This window comes from Mesoplodon densirostris, chromosome 6 (assembly GCF_025265405.1).
Source record: "Mesoplodon densirostris isolate mMesDen1 chromosome 6, mMesDen1 primary haplotype, whole genome shotgun sequence".
Classification (NCBI taxonomy): Eukaryota; Metazoa; Chordata; class Mammalia; order Artiodactyla; family Ziphiidae; genus Mesoplodon; species Mesoplodon densirostris.
In genome coordinates, this window is record NC_082666.1 from 18,160,964 (window position 1) to 18,184,125 (window position 23,162).

The 23,162-nt window shown below is 44.7% G+C and overlaps 1 protein-coding gene across 3 annotated transcripts in view; it reads right to left on the reverse strand.

The window, feature by feature from the left end:
* Window positions 1-23,162, reverse strand: part of PAPPA (pappalysin 1) — a 255,257-nt gene that overhangs the window by 101,121 nt on the left and 130,974 nt on the right. For all 3 annotated transcript variants that reach the window (XM_060100610.1, XM_060100612.1, XM_060100611.1), the window contains one exon: window positions 9,304-9,497. In XM_060100610.1, coding sequence (XP_059956593.1) covers window positions 9,304-9,497 — 194 coding nt within the window. The remainder of the gene's footprint in view (window positions 1-9,303; window positions 9,498-23,162) is intronic.

A 23,162-nucleotide genomic window follows, 5' to 3' on the forward strand; every position in this document is an offset into this window, starting at 1 on the left:
GAATGGATCAGGAGGGAGAGATGACGTGGACGATACAGACAGTGAGATGGGAGTGGGTCAGGCTTGGAGAAGCAGGGAACACAAAGGCCTAGGGGTCTTCCTAGAGGGGCTGTGGAGTAAACTGGCCCAGCTGTGTCTGCTCTCCGTGAAGAGCCAGTGGAAGCAGCCCTGAACCACAAAGCCTTGCTTGTTCCTGGGCTGCAAGACAAGAGTCAACTGGCAAGTGAGAGCCTTCCCTGCTCCATGTGGCACCTTCCCTGGTAACGCATGCCCGTCTGCTGCAAACGCCAGGCGTTGTATTCATGCACACCCGTCCCCCTCAACCTATGTCCCTCTAAGGGTTATTCCATGTGTCCATGTATCACAGCAGTTTGCCCAAGTTTTTCTTTTCTTCTTAGAGGTACCTATTCCTGTGTTCCCTTTCCTCCGTGGGCACTACAGATGGCTTGAGGGCAGCAGTTGAATTATTCATCTCAACCCCAATCCCTTGCTGAAGAGGATGCTTTGGACATAGTAGGTTCACAAGAAGATTACAGTGGGTTTTGAATCCAAATATCAGAATCCTTTCATAACAGATAGGGGATGGAGGGCTTTAGGGAAGTTATTTAATCAAAGCCAAATCTTAATTAAGTGAAGTAAGACCAAGAGACTTTCAAAGTCTCTCTCTCTGCTTAGATTTCTGTGTCCCAAAGAGTGTTCCTTTAAAAATCACAACCAAAAACTCAATTGTTCCTAATTGGATCCCACAGTTGTTAAGCTTCATGGACAGAAAGAAGCATTTCTTTAAAAAGTTTTCAGCTGCGATCAGAAGGAAAACCACATTTGTGGATCAACTGCCTCATCCTTGACAAGCATCTGCCATATGGATGCTATCGCTCCTGTTTTATAGATAAGAGATTGGGCAGAAACAGAACCGGCTTGCCCAAAGCGACAGACCTGGCGACCCTAGAACTGGAAGCCAGGCTGAGCTGATCCTAAAGCTCATTTTTTTTCTATCAAACTCTCATCACTCCAAGTTTTCAGGGGGCCAGTCATAGCATCTGACATTTCGTAAGTTTGAATAAATATCGAAAGAGTGAAGGAGTTACGGAGGCAGAGAAGAAGAGGGGATGGAGGAGAGTCTGTTAGAGTCCTGTGCTGGGGTCCTGAACAGTTTAGTAGATTTAAAGGCCCTCCCAGCCCACGTTTCCAGGACAAGTTCGGGGAGTTACAGCCACCAGTGCTGGGGGCTCCTTTCTGATGCAGGAGCTGGCTTTTGCTCTCTTGGAGGGATTTCTGGGTGCCCCACACCAATGGGACAGACTGTAACAGACCATGGGACTTTCTGTTCCGTCTCCTTAGATGACTCACACATGTGCTCTTGAAAAATTATTCAGAAACCACCAGAAGAAAGCAGATCCCTTGGGTATTTGGGAAAACTGCTTGGAATCTTCTCTGACATTTCGGCACATCCCCTTGGCCTCCCTCCTCTCCCTCCACTGGCAGATGCTGTCCCATATCACCAGTGCGAAGACCTGCATACACCGGTGAACGGGCACGTTTCAGCAGTGACCTCAGCACTGGGTGCTGAGACCACGATTGCCCCCTGCCCTTTGCCAATACAATCATCTGAAGAGCATCGGAGAATTGCTCGTCCGTGCAAACTTTCCACGTGGGGCTGTTTCAACGCAATACCGGTAGCGGGTGCAAGAGAAGAAAGAAGTAGAAGAAAGAGCGGCACAGGGGAGATCCTTCACCTCCCACACTGGAGGCAGTTCTTCATCCTGAGAGACGAGAAGCAAAACTTCTCAGTTTCAAACTGTGCTTCGACCCACTCGTCCAGGGTCTGACTCCCAGGAGGTGTTCATAGATGTCAGTCTTCATCCTCAAATGAACATCTGATCTGTTGGCCCCCTGCTTAGAACCTCTGAGAAGCTCCCCCTCGAGCTCGGGATAAAGGCTACATTTCAAGCATCTGAAGGACATCCCCGCATCATTTTCATAGCCCATCTCTCTTGACTTCCCCTGAATTTCTTATTGGCCTTTTGTTGGATGTCTGTATGTCTATCTGTCTGTCTGTCTCCTTCTGTCTGCCTCTGTCTCTCTCTCTGACATGCTCTTCCTTGCACACCCCTCTCCTACCCCCAGCTTAACCTTCCAGTCACAGCTCAGCAATCACTCCCAATGGAAATATCTCCCCACCCTCCCCTCGGTTCCCCTGTCCCAGCACTTCCTACACTGCGTTGTGGGTGCTTGTGGAAAGACTTCTTACCCTTATGTCCAGAGAACCCGGTGGATTTCTACTCCCTTCCTCTGGACACAAGGATGCAGAAGACACACATAAATGGTCCCTGCTCTCCAGGCGAGCCATCAAGGAATGCACACATCTTGCGATTCCCTTTCTGACATCTCAAGGTTTCCTGGGTACAGCACATGGTTTGTGACAAACCTGTAAATGGAGCAAAGTTTCTTCTTCCATCTACAATTGTCCCGTTTGTGCTTTTCTTCATTTTCTCTCCCATAGCCCAGAAGTAATTAGACATGGATTGGATCCAAAATCTAAGAAATCTTTTGTTTTTAACACTCAGGGTTTGGCAACTTAAAACATTTCCTATGTTTCTCCCATATTTTCATGTACGCTTTTTAAATGACTTTCTGGAGAGGGCAATACTTAACCCAAAAGAACGACTGCCCTTAGACAGAGATGTAGGAAGCATGGCAGAAACAGCATGGCAATATTTGGGGTCCTGGAGATGGGTGCTCCCACTTTCCTTGTGTTCCTTGAAAGCACACTACGTAAGAAAAGATGCAAAAGACAACTCTCCTCTCTTATTTTCCTGTGTCAGCCATGGCAGCAGGCGTGAGCTGCCTCGTCCTGCACTTGGGCTCCTATGATGAACACAGTGGCCTGAATCCGGGTTCTGCCTCTGCCTCTTAGAAGTGTGAACCCCCAAACTTGTCAGTCACTCCACTCCCTGAGCCTTACCGTCCCAATCTGTAAAGTGAGAACAGTGATTCCTATTCTTGTAACAGTTTAAGTAGGATTCAAGGAATGTGATGCAGAGCCTGGATGAACTTGGTAAATGTTATTTTTATAATTTGTCCAGGACCTTCTGAAAGTGGGCAAAGGACTTTTCCATCCCTGCATGCTGGCTTTCATCCCTGCTGGCTGAGTAAGCTGATAGCAGTGTGGTTTCTTCCTCAGGGAAACTCCCTCTAAATCTCATACTCTTGGGTCTTGGCTGCTATTTGCAGTTGGACACACCCCTCCCATGCAATAGTGAGCACTTTGAGGGCTACAAAAGGACCAGCCCTTCTTTGGAGTTTCTCAAAATGCCTGGTACAGTCCTGAGCACGCAGGAAGCATTTGTTAATGCAACTGTGCTTATTCACTCAACCAGATGTTGACTGAGCTTCTGTGCTGTGTGGGTCACCGTGGGTGGCTCTCGGGTGAGGGTGTGCAGCGGCGCGCCTAACGTGAATGGAAGAGGGAATTAACATTTGCACTACCCAGTGAGTGGAAAACCAACAACAACAGAACAGTTTTCTCTGCATTTACTCCCTTAATCCCCACCAAGTAGAGGCTATCATTCCCCCTTTCTAGAGGAGAAAACTGAGGACCCTGGAGGAGTGATTTGCTCAAGATTCCCAAGTAAGAGGAAAAGCTACGAGGGCAAAGCCACATCTGCACGATTTCCACTTGACCCCATGAGTGCCCATGTTCTCTACCTGCTCACATTTCTCAGCGGAGGATTCATATATATATTTCCATTTATCATATGAATAAGTGAAGTAATCCCTAAAGACAAATTATGATTTGCATTTCAATAGAGGCACACAATCTTACGGACATGCCAAGGAACAGGCAATAGCGACTCAGAGTGAGGTGGCAAAGAACTGTTATGCCTCACCATGGGTTGGTGGATACAAAGTCAGAATCAATCACAAAGCAAGGAGAGATGCTCAGGCCTTGTCCTCCTCCTAATGCGGGAATCTCCTGTGCCATCACCAGCTCAGCCTGAGTGCCTCGTGATGGGGAGTTTATTGTATCACAAGGCACTTCATCTCACTGTAGATAGCTCTCATTCTTAGAAAGGTTTTAACTTTGGCCCTTAAACTACAGCCCTGGAAATGCTTAGTCTAAATGTTACCCTCAAAGGATCAACCAAATACATTGGTTGGTTGACTGAAGGTCTGTAATCCCTGGGAGAGCACTGTGCCTTCTGATAGTCTTCATGCTTCCAATGCCCCTGTAGGCCATTGCAGGAGGAGGGAGGGGCCTGTTTGGACCGGAGGAAACGAGCTTGGGTGGAAATGCAGGCGGTGGGGCCAGCATGAAGGAATATCTACAACTCACTTTGGCAGCCTATGGTGTAAAGCACTGGAGAAAGGTGAGACGTGGAGACAAAATGAGAACAAGACGAGATCTTTGCAAACACTTAAACCAAATCGGGCTGAGGTTCCCAGAAGAGAGATAACTCAGTACTTTCGACTCGTTTCCATTTTTGTTCTGTCTTAGGGACCTCTTGAATTACAGCTGTGCCAGAAAGGTACAGGGCCAGAATATCCAAAGAATGTCTCTTATTATAGAATGTTCAGCTCACTGTGCAGAGCCGGGAAGTTTTGATACTTCTGATAACATTTGGATATAAGACTCAATGTTCGGGGTGGAGGAGCTTGGCTCTAACCAAATTTGGGAATCTTGTTTCAGGAGAATGGACGAGAGAGACTGGGAACTATGAAAAGTGGAGGGCTCACACAAAAATGAAAATGGAAGTTTTAACCATTTTCTAGACCCATCTAGCACAAAGGGTGAGGCGTCTCTTCAGTCGTCACAGTGATCACTTGCCCTCTTATTCTGACAGGGCTACTCCTCTCGATAGCATCCTCACACTTATGTCTTGCAATGCTAACAAGGTCAGAGTTGGGTCTTTTACTTCTTTAGTTTCTTCCGCGGGCTCCAGCCCAGACCTCGGCACAGACCTCCAATAAACACCTGCACTTATCATTTTTGCAGCATCAGGGAAAGACAGAGAGTGGGACAAAACTGGTTTGTAAAAAGGAAACGGACACAACTGAGGTCATTTCATCACTCCCCAACCTGATGGAGCATCCTAGCGAACACCAGGGTACCAGGAACAGGGCCACTGAGACAGGGCAGGGGAGCGTCCTGAACTCAAGGGGTGGGCAGTGCCCGGGAAGTCTGTAGGAGGAGAATTCAAGCACTTCATGGAGTGTGCACAGTACCATGAACACAAAGATCTGTCCATCCACGACTCTTTCTGCTTGATTCACAGTGATATTTTGCAGGAATCCAGTTACTTGCAGCTCTTGGACAGGACCGCATATTCCCAAGCTCCCAATGTCACCTTCCATGAGATCCTTTTAATCCTAGATTTTCCACTACGGGCTGTGTGACCCTGGAGAAAACACTCCACCCCTTAGTTTCTCAGAGGTAGGTAATAATTCTTTCCTTGAAGAATGGCGAGGGGGGGCTTCCCTGGTGGCGCAGTGGTTGAGAATCCGCCTGCCGATGCGGGGGACACGGGTTTGTGCCCCGGTCCGGGAAGATCCCACATGCCGCGGAGCGGCTGGGCCCGTGAGCCATGGCCGCTGAGCCTGCGTGTCCGGAGCCTGTGCTCCGCAACGGGAGAGGCCACAGCAGTGAGAGGCCCGCGTACCGCAAAAAAAAACAACAAAAAAAAGAATGGCGAGGGGGCTGGCTATGAAGTGTGTATGAGGGCCCAGTACAGTGGCTGGTGGACCTCGACAACCACTGGTTCCCTGTCCCACTCTCCACCCTGTGCTTTGGGACTCACTCTCTGGATAGGGGCCCCTGCATCTACACGGCCTGTTCCTGTAGGGTGTTCATGTGTTTGCCCGTGTGCGTGCCTGTCTGTCTGTATGTAAAAGAAACAGAAAGAGAGGAGGGAGGAGGAGGACGAGTGTATAATTGTGTTGAGGGAAGATAGGGGCACACGGTGCGTCTAAAACCCCCCAACTCCCCCTCTCAAGCCATCAACCTCTTCACTGGAGGCCCTGACAGGGTGAAAATTAACCACCAGCCTCCTCTAATCACTGCACAGGGTAATGAAGGCCACAGTTAGACTCCTTCCTCTTCTCTGTTGTCAGAAGGGAGCTATGTTTACACTCCAGGAAGAGCCTTTACTCAGAGTTATGCAGGTCGCGTGTGTGTGCGCACATGTTGGCTTGTGCATGACGGGGGCGGTGTGTGAATGACTTCTAGGCACTTGCTTTGAGACAGGGAACTGGGGGGACTTTTGTTCTGCAGGCCTCTAGGCCGCCCTGCCCAGCCCTGCACCCAGACGGCATACACATCCCCTACCCTGACCCTGTATTCTCCAGTGAGTTGATCTCATTATGGCAAATTTAGTTACAGCTGAAGTCTCCTTGTAACAAAGATTATGTCCAAGCCCAGAGTAATGGAACCTAGTCGATTTCATTAAAATAAAATTGGTTACAATGAATAATTCAATAGGATGATTTTGTTTCCTCATCTCCTCTTTGTAGATCGAAGAGCTAGTATGTATAATGATTTTTTTTTTAATTGGATTTTTGTTTAGGAAGAGATAATCACCCATGATTCCTGACAGCCCCCTCCTTAGGAGACTGGAATAATTGCCCCGCAAAGTCTCTTTTCAAATGCTAAGACTGGAAAGTTCTTTTCTCACATTAGTAGCAATAAACTTTGGGTGGTTTTTAAGCACAGCTGCTACCTTAACACCTGCTCATGTGAGATTCTGAGTGTGTTCATAATACCCTTGGTTTGAATGATGTTTTTTAAACATTTCTAGGAACTGGATGGAGGTGTTGAATTTGGAATTCCTGGCTCTATTGCTGGCCAGCCCTGCTGTTCCTGAAGCAGGACACTCTGTGTGAGAGAGGTAGCAATATGCGTGCGTCTCTGTGTGTGTGCCTGTGTGTGTATCTACAGTAAATGAAATACACATCTCCTGAACTCCTAGTCTTATCTAGACCTGTGCTTGAAGATGGCGGAACAAAGTGAATAAACCCTCAAAACTGTTTTCACAAAACTAGCAGTCGAAAGGGGGAGCCAGACACAGAAACAGGTAACTAGAGTTCAGAGCACGGGTGTAACCAGAGATGGATACAGCAAATACAGAGGTGGCACGGGGGCAGGATGAGGCCTACACAAGCACTCATTTATTCATTCATTCGTTTGTTCGTTCATTCATTCATGCACCCGGCTGGCACTACACATGGGAAACGTCAGGGGATACCATGCTTCCATTTCTTTCTATCCTCCTTGGGGCAGTGAGAAGCAAATGAATAAATAAAGAATCTAATGCAGGTAAACACAATCAGATAAATGAAAAAATGATCAAATAAACACTATAAGTGAGGTTGGACTCCTTTTGTACCTCTTCCGATGATTTTCACTGGGCCCCAGAAGGTCACATTTCTCTTTCATCTAGAAACCAGGCCTTCCCCCAACTCCCCCACCGACCCTGAGTCAGGGAAGCAATATTAGAGAGGAATGGCTAGGAGGAATGGCTCATCTGCAAGGCCAGGAGGGAGGCCGGCCTCAGAAACGGCTATGGGGCCAGGCAGTAGGAAGCACTGAGTCGTGTCTCTGGGAAACAGGAATCTCGGAAGAAGGCAGGTGCTTGTTCAGCAGGGTAATTGGAAAGGGGGCTCTGGGGACAGTATGGCCATCCCCAGAATCACATCAGCTCTGGTGGCCCCGACACTCTTGTTCCCTCAACTAACCTGACAGTCCCTTGGGGAAGAACCTTGGGACATAAATAGTGCATTTGGGGACTAAGGAACGAGTCACAGCTTTTTAGAGTTGGGAAGGTCCTTGGAGGTAATCCAGCTCAACTACTCTCTAACTTAAAGATGGGGAAAATGGGGCCCAGAGAGGTGGGAAGACTAGCCCAAAGCCACACAGCAAATTCACGGCAGAGGCACTGTTAATTCACGGGAGAATGCTCAAGGAGCACACCACTTGACACTCTGCCCCCCTCAAAAGTGAGACTCTCCCCAAGAATTTGTTCTTATCCCATTGAATTCCAGTGGTATATCCAAAATGGAGAGCTTTCCCCAAATACAACTTACAATAGGTAGGGACACAGGAGGACAGTCATTACCCCTACTATGCTGATGTTTCTTGCCCTTAACCCTTCCATGTCCAGTCTCTGACAAACAGGTCTCATGAGACCTTAGAATTGCATTTGGCCATTAGCAGCAACATGGATGGACCTAGGGATTATCACACTAAGTGAAGTAAGTCAGAAAGAGAAAGACAAATACCATATGATATCACTTCTATGAAACAGAAACAGAATCACAGACATAAAGAGCAGACTTGTGGTTACCAAGGGGGAGGAAGGTAGGGAAGGAAAAGATTGAGAGTTTGGGATTAACAGATGCAAACTAGTATATATACAATAGAGAAACAACAAGGTCCTACTGTATAGCACAGGGAACTATATTCAATATCCCGTGAAAAACCATAATAGAAAATATTATGAAAAAGAATATATATGTGTAGAACTGAGTCACTCTGCTGTACAGCAGAAATTAACACACCATTGTAAATCAACTACATATCAATAACATTTTTTAAAAAAATGACTTTATAAAACATTTTGATAAAAGCATTATAAGCAAAGTCAAAAGAAAAATTGCAGACTGGGCGAAAATATTTTCAACATAGATCACAAACAAGAGCTCATCTCGCTGGTCTATAAACCACTTTTAACTATCAAGAAGAAAAAGACCAAAGTCCCAATAGAAAAATGGGATAAAGAGACTGCTCATAGAAAAAGGAAGGAACATGACCATGACCATACATACAAAAAGAGTCTCAATCCCACTATAGTAAAAGAAATGCAAATTAAAACAACATGAGATGACATTTTCTGACCTATGGAGACAGTAAAAATCCAAAAGTTGACAATACACTCTGTTGTTAAAATTGAAGAGAAACAAACACTTTCATACATTCCTGATAAGAATATAAAATGGTACAGTCCTATGGAGGAATATTTGATAAAAATATGATAAAGTTATATACGTATTTTTTTTTTTTTTGGCCACGCTGCGCAGCTTACAGGATCTCGGTTCCTCCACTAGGGATCGAACCTGTACCCTTGGCAGTGAAAGCGTGGAGTCCTAACCACTGGACTGCTAGAGAATTCCCTATATATGCATTTTAAAAAAATTATATTTGGCTAGAGATATGATCCAGTGGCCACGTCCAATGACACTGCCTTTGTGATGGGCAGAGCAGAGATTCAGAATGTCTGCAGGAAATGTTACGTGGGGCTGGGAGCTTACCTGGGATGCTGCTGGTTGGCCGATGATGACCCAGCCTGGGCACTGCTGGTCTTGATGGGATACGGAAGCATTGGATGCCCATTGATCCAGGAACCCCTGGGGCGTGTAGACACCACAGTCTTTGATGCTAGTTTTTTGTTCAAACTCCTCACATACCCCATCACCATCATGGAAGTAGCACCGGCTGGGTTCATCTACAGGAGATAGACATAGAAAGGAGAGACCAGATCAATGTTTGTTCTTTGGCCTCATCTATCATCAGCAGCTACGGAATCAGATCAGAAGAATCATCAGCATGGTCAAGCCCATCACTGAGAGTCACAGTTGAATATTATTCAGTCTTTAAAAAGAAGGAGATCTTGCCATATGTGACAACATCAATGAACCTGGAGGACATTACATGAGGGACAAATACTGTATGGTTCCACTTATATGATGTATGTAAAACAAACTCATAGAAGGAGAGAGTAGAATGGTGGTTGCCAGGGGCTGGCAGGAGGGGGTTGAGATTTCAGAGTTACTGTTCAATGGGTATAAAGTTTTAGTTATGCAAGATGAATAGGTTTTAGAGATCTGCTGTACAACATTGTGATTACAGGTAACAAAACTGTATGTACACTTAAAGATTTGTTAAGAAGGTAGACCCTGTATTATGTGATTTTTACTACATACACACAAACAAAAGTTGACAAACATTTCCACCTTCATTACCCCAAATAAGCCCCACAGCAAGCTTGTGAGAAAGATGGTATTATTTAAATTATGAGTTTAGTCTTCCAGATTAGGAAACTGAGATCCCACATAGCTTTAATTATTTGCCCAAGGTCATTCAGTGTGTTCATGCCAGATCCTAGTTTTAAACTCAGGCTTTCCACTGTCCAAGTTCTGGGTACATTATCTGCCACCACAGAACTTCATAGTCTCAAACTGAGGTTTATTTAACTCTAAAGAGGATTACAGTTGGACACTGCTCGATCTAGGCCATCCTTCCCCTACTTACTACAAAATAATGGAGTGAAGCCCCATTTCTAACCAGGGTTTGGCTTCTGCCCCTTATATTAGCTACGTAACTTTGCACAATTAGCGTCACTTCTCAGCTTCTGGCTTCCCATCTGTAATACAGAAATCACTGTCCCAGCCAGGACAAACTCTCAAGATAGCCATACAACTTTCATTAGAAACGGACAGGAATGAGCTTTATTCTAAAATAATGGTCAAGGGACTTCCCTGTCGGTCCAGTGGTTAAGACTTTGTCTTCCAATGCAGGGGGTGTGGGTCCAATCCCTGGTCGGGGAGCTAAGATCTCACATGCCTTGCGGCCAAAAAACCAAAACTTAAAACAGAAGCAATATTGAAACAAATTCAATAAAGACTTTAAAAATGGTCCACATCAAAAAAAAAAAAAACCCTTAAAAAAAATAATGGTCAAGAGAAAAAAATACTCTTCTCCTAAGGGTTCAATTTATTCCTAAGTGGCTGAATTGAATCAGCTTATAAAATCAGTACTCACTTGAAACCCTTTCAAGCAGCATTCCCCCAAACAGAAAGAGCCTGGGTCAAGTAGAAATAAGACTTGGATTTCTGTGATGCTGACTATCTGAAAAAAGGAATCATTGAATTCAGGGGCAGCAGAATGTTGAGCCCCTTCCAAGCTCCAAAATCCCTTGTTTATTTCTGCAAACAGTTTACATAGTGAAATACTATCAAAAGAGCCAGAATAAATCAATCCATTATAATTCAATTCTTTAAGGATGAGTTTGAGCCAGCTGAGGACTCCAGTGACCAGTAGCATGCCTGGCAGTTCAAGCATGGAAAGAATACAGGCTCAGCACTTCTCAGTAGCTCCAACCTCTTGGTGAATGTAGCCAACTTACATATAATAAAACTCAGCCCCAATCCAAGAGGGATGAGCCATCAATCCAGACTTTACTCTTTAGAAACCCAATACAGGGAACTGCATAGGGCATAGGTTTTGGCATCAGACAAAACTAGGTTCAAATCCGAATTCTGCCATATACAAGCAGCACAGGGCTTACATAACCTCACCTCTCTGAACTTCATTTCCCTCATTAAAAAAAAAATGGAGATAATATTTATCCAGCATTGTTGCAGTGGTTTCATGAGATGATGTGTACAATCCCAGCCCCTTCACCTATTTTATTGAATGGAAAACTAAGAGCCATAGGAGGTAAGACATCTGCTTCCAGACAACAGAGAGAGTTGGTGATAGGGCTAGAAGTAGGATCCTGGACTTTTGATATCTAGCAGAGAGGTCTTCCCCCTGCACACCATATCTACAGAATGATGAAGGAACACCCTCTTGAGGATAAGGTCACGGGGTTGCCGGACTCCTGGTACCACCTTTCTTTTCCTCGAATATGAAGACAAATAGGGTAAGATGATCATAAGATCACCCATGATCTGCTCTCTAAGATAAGTTGATTCATTTCCTCATCAAAGAGACTTCAGAGTGGCAGGATCTGGGGCTAGAGTTGAGTTCTTGTGAAGGCTAATTTCTTCCTGATTACGTTGAAGACCTCAATCTATCTGTCTGCTTAGAGCCAGTGGACCCTGGAGGTTCTGGAGGAGAGACAGAGGTAGACATAGGTAGGTAAATATGTACTTAGATAGGCAGTTATATGTAGTATGTAGTTGATATATAGATAGATAGGCAGAGGGAGGGTTAAAAGAGGGATAGGAAATTGGGGGAAAGGGGAGAGGGAGGGAGGAAGGGAGGGGGGAGGGAGAGAGAGAGAGAGAGAACTGTTTTCTCCCCCAAGATTCTGCTGACAAAGCTACTGTGAGTCCCTTTTTTTGAATAACATCCCTGCACTCTGCTATTCCGTTTCTCTTGCTACTAGAGTCCCAGGCGCCCTTGAGCTGCATCTGCCAGTCTTCATCTGGGGAATTCTCTCTCCCACTCTACACCCATGCCCCCAGGACTGAAGAAAGGAGGGTGAGGAATGGAATACAAATGTGTGGCCAGGAAAAACAAAGGCAGCAACAACAAAACAATAAAACAAAACCAGCCTTCCTGTTTTCATTACACCATTTTATTTGGTGCTTCTTGAATGCTTTATGCTGGGAGCTGAGCAGGTTTCAGGGAAAAGAGTTTGAAGTCAATACCAAGGTCCACTGAGCATCCTGCCCCCTGCCTTCTCAGGTAGTAGCTAGGTGGCACTGGTAATAATACATCCCACAGGGAGGGGTATTGTGAAAACAAATACTTGTTGAATGAATGAATGAGGAAAACTCAGCACCCTCGATGCACATACTCTCGTCCAAATATAGTTTAGGCTCTGTACCCTTTGAAATGTTTCTTTACACTGGGTCTCGGGGTGAAGGGAAAGGAATTGGGACACCAGTGGTGACCAGCTTACAGTGGAATTCCACTGGGCAGTCCAATTTCTCCATCTTACCCCACCTTCCCCTGATACGAGGGTACTCCTCATTTCAGATTCGCTCTCTTTCACGTAGTGAGACACTTAGAAATCTGCTCTAACCAGCTAGGAGACTTGATGTAGGTGGGGAGACACTGCCAGGTCTGTCTTCCCTGGTTGAGCTTTCAGTTGCCAGAGGTGAGCTCAGCTCCAAGAGCCCAAGGCAGATGGACACTCTGTAACTGGGCAGACACAGCTGATGCCGATTCTCAATGACTTAATTTTCAATTTCCATCTGTCTGGAGCATCAGGATGAACTGCCATGCCTCTGCACTCCTGAAGCATGTCTGAAGGACACTATCTGAGATAAGCAGGGATTGTCACCCCTGTTTGAAAGCTTGGAAAGCCAAGTCTCAGGGAGACGAAACAAGTTTGCTTTTAAGTATAAGCAAAGGCTGGCATTTGAGCTATTGTTAAGAGTTCTCATCCTTGAAGTTAGAAGCCTTGGATTCAAGCTCCTTATCTGTCCCTGATTACTGGATAAGCATGGGTATGTTATGTCATCTCCCTGTGCCTCAGTTTCCCCATCTGTAAAATGAAAACAAGATTACCTTTTAGACTGCCTCGACAAAGTGCTGGGTATGTTCAAACAGCATAATAGACTTAGAGATGGAAAGTGATACAAGTCTTAAAGGAACAGGGCTTATTCTTAACCATGATGATACTGGGGTGAGGTAGGGGTTGGAGGAGAAGTCTTCTTAATTAGAAATGTCTACTTTTGTTTACCCAGCCCTAGATCCTAAGGAATCTTCAAGAATAGAAATGATTGAAGAGAGTGCATGGGCTATATTCAATATAAATACAAGGAACCAAGTAAACCAAAAAAAAAAGGGGGGGGGCAGTGGGGGAGCAACAACCTGAGGAAAAAGAAAGTAATTACTTACAGTGGAACTATTTCAACCCAACTGGGGGACGCTGATTAACTTAACTTGATTAGAAACTTTGGTAATTTGTGATACCACTGGAATCCTGAGGATCCCACAGAACTTACAGACTAACGGTAAATGCAGGTAAAGCATTTAATAATATAACAGGTGATCAATAAATGGTCTATGATGACGATGATCATCATGATGATGATGATTTTGGAGCTGAACGCGATTATTTCACGTTATGTATGGGGAAACTGAGGTTCACAAAGTTGAAGTAATTTTCTGAAGGCTTTAGAAGAAAAGTTGCCAGAACGTTGGTTCTTAAGCCCATAATACAATGCCTTTTCTACTGCACCGTGCCACCTTACCAGATCGGGTTTCCAGTATATAATTCTGGAACAAAATAGTTTGTTATCTTTAACCAAGTTTCAGTACTACTTTTGGGAATCTCTGATTTCACTTTTCACAACAGCCCCTGGTATGGGCTAAGTATAACAAGTCTGAGAAGCTAATGGGGCTACTAAGTCAAGAGCCCACTGAGAAAAAAATAAGACTACCTGCAGGTGGAGAGATGAGAGTTATAAGTAACAGGAGATGGATTTGGTTTAGAACTCAAGGAGGACACACAGAACTTGAACACACGCTTGTTTTAGTGGCCTGCCTTCCAAAGGATGGGTAGATTTACCTATCTTTCTAAACTTCTTGTTTATGAAGATGGGTCAGCTTTTGAGAAGTTAGCATCTGTTTCTATTTCCAGCTGAGAGAACAGGACTGGCATTAGGATATTCTCTTTTCGTCCAATGATTACTATTTTTTTCTATTTTTTAAACACCAGAAAAAATAGTATTTTTTAAGTTCAGTTGTTTGTTGAGGATGGGTCCAACCACAACAAACTTCATGTCGTGTAACAATTCATCCAAACAGCAACAAAAAGAGACCAAAAAAATGCACAATCTTTGGGTCCAAATAATAGCTTCTTGGAACAGGGGAAACTGGGTGGAGTGCTTAAGCCCTGAAGGTTTATAAAGGGGAAGCTTGAGGCAGGGTGGCGGCTGTACTGGTAAATGTTTCCTCTGGAACAGAATATCTGGATTTTACATTGCCTATCTTTTAAAGGCTTCAAGGCAAACCCACATCGCTGACCTCACTTAGTTCTATTCAAACCAAGGTTTGTTCTTAACCTCCGCCACCGGATCAGCCTGTCCAGAGTACAAAAGACAGGGTGGTGAAGGGCTTCTAAAGAACCATGAATCCACTAACAAGCTTCAGATGTCGATTAGGTCTGCTGAATCTGAGGAGTTTAAGTGGGCTTCTGGTTCCGTCAAGGGCTGGCCACATACCAAAGTGGGCCAGAAATTCCTTCCTGTGCTTCAGTGTGACAACCAGGCGCCACCTAGCAAACCCAAAGCACTAGGAAAAGAAGAGTGAATCTGGACGTAGTCTCAAATGATCGCTCCAACTCCACGCCCACAGAGAGCATCCTCAGGACAGCCTCTCCTCTGTCCACTTGCCCCCTACAACCCTCTCATAATTGGCTTTGGGTCTTCCCCACTTCAACACCTTCTCATAAAGCAGCCTATGAGTGATTAACCTAAATCTGACCATGTCTGAAATTCTTAACTGACTCCTGCAAAATCGGAGCTTCCCCATCTAGCACTCAAGTCCTTCTGTAATCCAGCTCCAACTTCCCTGTCTATTCTCATTTCCAACCACACCTCCACTCTAAAAGCCTAGAGTTCCTTCCCAGAACTCACGCCTCAGAGCTCTCCACTCCCCTCTTATTTCCTTAGCCTGAAAGGCTAGTAGTCCTCACCTTTGCGTCTTCCATCAAGATTTAACTCTAGCATCTTTAGCCCCGTGAAGCCTGACCTGTCACTCTTTTGCATCACTACTTGTCTAGCACAGACCATTTCCCTTTATTCCCTGAGTCACGATTCTCTTTTTCCAAACCAGCAAAGCAGGATATGGCCTATGTAAAAATTGTTAATTAACAAAGTGAGCAATGTATATTTTAAAAATTAAAAAAACTTAAAGCCTCGCTTCAGTTCACATATCCTTACCATTCTGTCTTCTACTTCACATTTCCCTTTCCATGATTCATAGTGAAATTTACTGAGGGTTATCTAAATTTGCATTTCCCACTTTCTCTCCGACAATTCACTCTTCAGTTCACTCCCATCTAGCTTCTGAACTCACCACCCCACAGAAATCAATCTTGGCAAGGTCACCATTGACCTCAGCATTGCTAAAACTAACTATGACGTCCAACAGTCCTGAAACATGTGAGGAAATCGCCCATTCCTTTCCTCCTGAAGTACTCCCCTCCTGGATTCCACACCACCACGCCATCCTAGTCCCTTCTGGCTCTCAGCTCTTCCCACACAGACTCATTTGCTGTCTTCTGCTTCCCTCTGCTAAATGCTGCCAGCTTTCAGGGTGAGGTCTTGGGCCCTCTTTTTCTTATCTATCTACAGTCTCTCATCCAGTCCCAATGTTTAAATAAAAATGTTAGAGTATGGATGTGCCCATGACTCAAACATCTCTTTAGGTATGACCTCTTCTCTGAGTCCCAGCTGCCTGCAATGCCATCTCTACTTAAATATCTATTTAAAGTCATCACAAAATCAACATGTCTAAAACGTAAAATAGATAGCTAGTGGGAAGCAGCCACATAGCACAGGGAGATCAGCTCGGTGCTTTGTGACCACCTAGAGGGGTGGGATAGGGAGGGTGGGAGGGAGGGAGACGCAAGAGGGAAGAGATATGGGAACATATGTGTATGTATAACTGATTCACTTTGTTATAGAGCAGAAACTAACACACCATTGTAAAGCAATTATACTCCAATAAAGATGTAAAAAAAATAATAATAATAAATAAAATTTAATTTAAAAAAAGAATTCTATCACCCAGTCATAAACTTACATGAAACCTCTTTCAAAAAGAAAAAAAAAATCAACATGTCTAAAATAAAAGTAATGGTTTCTTCCCACAGTCCTTTCTTCCCCATCTTAGTAAATGATAACACTGCCTGACAATGGCCAGACTGAAACCTTCTAAGTCATCTCTATTTTTTCCAGTTCGTCCTCCAATACCACATAAAGTCCATGAGCCCATCCTGTAGACTCTTTTATCTCAGGATATTCCCAAAAGATCCACTTTTGCTCCATCACTACCATCCTAATCCAAGCCACCATCACTATGGCAATGCTTATTTCACCAGTCTCTCTTCTGTGTCTGCTCCCAACCCTCCCTCCTCCAGAGCACAGCTAGAGCACTCTTTTAACAACATAAACTACATCAGGCCACTCTCCAACCTAAAACTCCTCGCATGGAACAAAATCCAAAGATTGTATCACAGCCAAGTCCCCACTTTATCTGACCATCTCCTACTATTATCCTTCTTACTCACTGCCTTCCATTCATTTACTCATCCGTCCATCCAACCATTCAACAAGGATCTATTCCTTAAATAAGCCAAACTTGTTATTGTTCCAGAAAACTCGAACTTGATATTTACTTTACCTGAAATACTTTTTCTCCCCTGGCTTTTTTCACAATCTCTTCTTTTCTGCACTTAGGGTTTAGTTCAAACATTACTTCCTCAAATAACAACTCTGCCCACTTACAGTAAGCTCACATCTTATTCTTCCATCCCCATTAGAAAGTAGCACACAATCTTATTTTATTTCTTCACAGTATTATTCACTATCTAAAAATAAATTGTATTTATTATTGTTCTCCTCCTTCTAGATGACATATGTTTCATGGAAGCTTATCTCAAAATGTACTCCTTTCTTTAGGATCAAGATAACTGCCTCCTCATATTATGTAATTGCTATTTAAGAATAAACGAATGAGGGACTTCCCTGGCGGTCCAGTGGTTAAGACTCTGCACTTCCACTACAGGGGGTGTGGGTTCTATCCCTGGACAGGGAACTAAGATCCCTCATGCAGGACAGTGTGACCAAAAAAAAAAAAAAAAAAAGAATGAACAAATGAATGAGTGAATGAGTGATTGTGTATAGCTCTTGGAATGTAAGATATTTCTGGGCTGGCCCCAATCACACTTCTATTTGCACCCCTAATTCTTAAGACAATGCCAATCTCATAGCAGGTACTCAGTAAATGATGAATGAACAAAGTTCTTTCGAGTTTCAGAATCTCTGTTATTGATTGTATTGAAGAAATCTCAAACCTCATTTGAATCTGTTTCAGTAGATTGTACTGTAGAAAGATTTTAACGAAAATATTAATTATAATGATATCATATTATAAATCCTAGCACATACTGAGGAGGAAAATCCAATTCTATATAAAGCATCCCATGTTATTTTTTTCCCATAAGACATCTCACCATCTGTCCTACATATTGTTTTATTTTCTTTCTTGACTGAATCTGCAAAGAAATGGAATATCTGGAGAGAAAAGGCGGTGCACACTAGACTGAAATTTAATAAAGAGATTTGATGGCCTTATGAATTGAAACTTGAAGATACATTTACATCACCTTGAATTTAGTATAGTTTTTTGAATGGCCTAAAAAGATTGTAAGCAAAGATAGTGATCCTAATAAATGAAAATACATCCAATGTGCAGAATGTTCAAAGCCCTGAATGATTTTCAGCTGGGTCTATTTTGGTTGCCAGCGCGATCTCATAATATGAAAGAGGGATAAAATTCAGTACGGCAGTGAATGACACAGTGGCCATGAAGTAGGCATTCTAAGCATGGACAGGAGGAAGGGTGATACCTAGGACCCAAAGGCCTTTAAAAGTATGAGCAGGAAGTAACAAAATGAGATTTGTTTTGCATGATATAAGCTAATAATAAATGCAGAAGAATAATCTGAAACATTCATATGCAGAAAGTCGGCAAAAAATGGTTAAAAAAAAAAGGTGATAAAAGATAGCAAACTACAAATGGAGTATCCGTGGTTTTAATGTGATCTCATCAGTCCACACCAAACAGAGAGACAGAGAGAGAAAGGGAAGAAGGAAAGAAGGAAGGAAGGAAGGAAGGGAGGGAGAAAGAATGGGACACTTCCTCAAGGTCAGCAGCCTGGTCAAGGGAACTGGAGTCTAAAATAAATGTCCACTAATATACCCATAGCTTTGACCAAGTCATTTCCCTCTCTGGGCTACAGTTTCCCCTTGAGTAAAAAAGAAAGTTAAATCAAACTGTTTTATGATTCCCTTCAATTGATTCATTCTAAAATGTATTTGCGGGCTTCCCTGATGGCGCAGTGGCTAAGAATCCGCCTGTCAACGCAGGGGACACGGGTTCGAGCCCTGATCCGGGAAGATCCCACATACCTCGGAGCAACTAAACCTGTGCGCCACAACTACTGAGCCTGCGCTCTAGAGCCCGCGAGCCCCAGCTACTGAGCCCACGTGCCACAACTACTGAAGCCCGCGCACCTAGTGCCCGAGCTCTGCAATAGTCCCAGAGAGTAGTAGTCTCGGGCTTCCCTGGTAGCGCAGTGGTTGGGAGTCCACCTGCCGATGCAGGGGACGCGGGTTCGTGCCCGGGTCCGTGAGGATCCCACATGCCGCGGAGCGGCTGAGCCCGTGAGCCATGGCCGCTGGGCCTGCGTGTCCGGAGCCTGTGCTCCGCAGCGGGAGAGGCCACAACAGTGAGAGGCACGCATACCGCAAAAAAAAAAAAAAAAAAAAAAAAGAGTAGCAGTCTCTCTGAGATCAGTTTTTACCAACTGGAGAAGGTGTTGGCCCAAACAAGAATGTGAGATTGCAGATTACGTTACTGAAAAGACAGTCGATCCTAGGTCAGAGGTCAGAGAAGCCCCCTCTGATCCTAGAGATGGCTGGACAGATCAGTTCTGGGCCACCGATGAACTAGGATATGGTCAGAGGATGGGGCCCAAGGTAGGCGCCATCACTAAGCAATGCTCATAGAGGTATGGAGTTGCTTAACCTGAGGGAGAGAAGGCTCAGAGGGGACACAGCGAAAAACTCTTCTAACAAACTACAGTTGGCCTGAAAATGAAATGGGCTACCTCAGAAGGTACTGAGTTATTCATTCAGCATTTTCTGACAGAGGCTTGATGACAATTAACAAGGCATAATCTGGCCCTTGCCTGCTTCTGCAGCCCTCTTTCTAATGTAATCTAATTTCAGCTCCAGGCAGGCTGAACGGACCATGTTCCCTCTCACCTCCCCACCTGTGCAGAAGCTCCCCCCAGATTCACAACCCTGCTTTTCCTATGACTAGTCTCCATTCATCCATTATCCATATTTAACCAGACACTACTCTGGAAAATTCCTCTAGCAATCCACTCAGGAGGGCTACTTAACCCTCTCTTTTTCTTCCAACAGAAGACTACTTCTACTGTACTTCTCTACTTCTCTAATTAAAATGATAGCTACCGGGCTTCCCTGGTGGCGCAGTGGTTGAGAGTCTGCCTGCCGATGCAGGGGACACGGGTTCGTGCCCTGGTCCGGGAAGATCCCACATGCCGCGGAGCGGCTGGGCCCGTGAGCCATGGCCGCTGAGCCTGCGTGTCCGGAGCCTGTGCTCCGCAACGGGAGAGGCCACGACAGTGAGAGGCCCTCGTACCGCAAAAAAAAAAAAAAAAAAAAAAAAAAAAAAAAAAAAAAGCTACAATGCAGATGTAAGCTTTTATATATAGAATGGATAAACAAGGTCCTACTGTATAGCACAGGGAACTATATTCAATATCCTGTGATAAATCATAATAGAAAAGAATATAAGTAAAAAATATATATATTTATATACACCTGAATCACTTTGCTGTACAGCAGAAATTAACACATTATAAATCACCTATACTTCAATAAAAACAAACAAACAAAAATGATAGCTACCATGCAATAAGGGTATTTGCTAAGTGAATGAATGGATGACCTGGTCCGTGCCATGCACAATGTTAAATGCTTTTAAATATGTAATGTCATTTAATCCTAGAAGAGTCCTATGTATTTGGTGCTATTATGATCCTCATTTAACAGACAAGGAAATTGATGTGTAAAGAGGGTAAGGCATCACCTAAGGTTTCAGGAATCAAACCTTGACTAGTGTGATTCCAAAATCCATACCCTCCCATCCACCCCTGCTGCCCAGTTCATGTCTTTTGTGTGGATGTGGATGCTGAGGAGGAGCTAATGAGACAAGCTGATCTGATTCTGAGATGCCCTGCGATTCTGTGGTACTTGGGGGCTCAGGGGTCTGATGGAGCTGCGGGCACATCCCTGCTCTTCACTAATTAGCCGGGTGTTGATGAGCAGCGTGCTTCACCTCTGAGTCCCAGTTTCTTCTTTGGCAACTGGTGAAATAATGACTCTTCCCAGACGTTAGGGGGATGAAAATGAGAAGCGGTATGGAAAACGCCTAGCACGGCGGGCATCTAGCATGAAAAAAGATTCTGTGAAGAATCAGGAGTCTCCCTTCCCTAAAGGAAACAATCTGTCTCGGCTACCCTGTGCCAGTTAAATTGCACGGGCTCAGTAACTCATGTTTTGGTTAAACCTTTAAAAAATTTTTTTCAAGGGGAATCGGAGTTTTTGTTGGCAAGGGATCGAACAGGCCTGGGCCCAGCCTCTGGGCCCACAGTCCATTAGGGAATTTATGAGGGGAGATGAGGGACCGTCAACTCAAGTATTCCCTTCAGAGGCAGTACTTACAAAGCCATCAATTTCCTTAACAAAGACCATTGGCTTAAATGCCCCTTAAAGCAGTGTTATTTACACAGTTCTCCACTTCCCTTTGAATTCTCTGCCTGGGGGGTGGCCTACCTGCAGTCCTTTCCAGCTACTAGTTAATTAGGCTCCCGCCCAGAAAGGAAGCCAGCGGAAACTGGGACTTGGTTTTGAAAAGCAGCTCGATTTGGGGGTTATCACAGAGTTCACCCAAGCCACTGGTACTGCCTGCCGCTTCTGCTAATGTTCTAAAACGTGTGGACCTTGTCAGAGTTAGGACCATGGGTGGTATTGTGAGATAGAGAAGGAGTGACCATTCCAGCTGTCTCTGCTTTGCAGGAGAGTAAAATAAAGCTCAAAGAGCATTAATGGCAAACACTCCTAGGGTGCTTTCTAGCTCTGTGGCATATCAATATGGTAATACTGCCGTTTTATAGATGAGGAAACTAAAGTAGCCCACACCCCTTTTTATGGCACAACTGGGATTTGAACCAAGCAACCAAGCTCCAGAGCCTGGGCACAGAACCACCATACTGAGCTACTCAAACTGAGACGTCTGGCCCGAGATGACAGCTAGAAAGTGGGAAGGCTGTGAGTCCAACTGAGGTTTGTCTGACTCTAAAGACCAACAAAGCTCTACCACACTTTGTTGCCTGAAGAATAAAATTGTCTCTTAAGAAATACATCTTTCTTTCACTCATTTATTCTATATTTACTGAGCTGCAAATTATGTGCCAGGTCCTGGACTGAATCCCGGGAAGTCGGATGAATGAAACTGGGGCTCAGCACTCCAGGAGCTCAGGGGCTACTAAGAGAGGCAAGTAAGTAAGTTACTGACTGCACGGTAGTTTGCTCTGAGGTAGGAGATGTTGCAGGATCACAGAGGAGGGACCCCCACCCCCACCCCCACCACCGACCCAATCTTACCCAGATTTGAGAAGGCTTCCCTTAGAAGGCAACTCCTGGGCTAAGTCTCTGGGAGGAGGAACGGGGGCGGGGTATACATTCCAGGTTTGGTGGTGGGGGGTTCTCTGAGCAAGTGAGAGGAAGCTGGAAACAGGATGGCAGGTGCAAAGCACAGAAGTTGCACAGTAAGGAATTGAGACTTATCTCAAGGGCAATGCAGAGCCACCTGAAAGGAGGTGGACAAAACGACATTTGCATTTTAGGACGCTTGCTCTCATTATACTGGAGGACGGATTGGTGCAAGCAAAGATGGGGAGGCAGGAACCTGTTCGAGTTCTCGTACAGTAGTCCAGGCAGGAACTCAAGTGAGGGGAGTTGGGGGACTCAGGTAGGGAGAGAGAAGCAGGACTGATTCAGGGGGGAAAAAGTGTTCCAAGTAAAATGGGCAGAATGGCGACTGTTCGGATGTGGGAAATGACAGAGAGGGAAGAGTGAAGGAGGTTTCCCAAGCTTCTAGTTCAAATGTCTGCTTGGCTAGTGGCATCAGCAGTTGAGATTGAGAAAAACAGGAGTTGCAGAAGGTCTGGGGAGAAAATGGTAAGCCTTGTATCAGATATGCTGGGTTTGAGTGCCTGCAGGGCATCGGATAGAATCATTCGATATACAAGTCCATAGGTCAGGAAAAAGGCCTCAGACTTCAGACAGAGATTTTGGAGTCTTTGGTTTTGAATGATGGGGTCAGGGAGAGGGTGTGTAGAAGGGGTAGCGAGCTCATCATGGAACTTTGGAGAAAGAATATTTAAAAGGTAGGCAGAACATGCCTGTGTAGGGATGGCCAGAGAGGTGAAGGAAAACTGGAAGAAGGTAACATTTCAGAGGCCTTGGAAGTTAAGTTCGAGAAAGAACCAGGTAAGCTGAGGGAGGAAAAATACTGGAGTGTGTCTATTTAATCATCTGTTTAATAG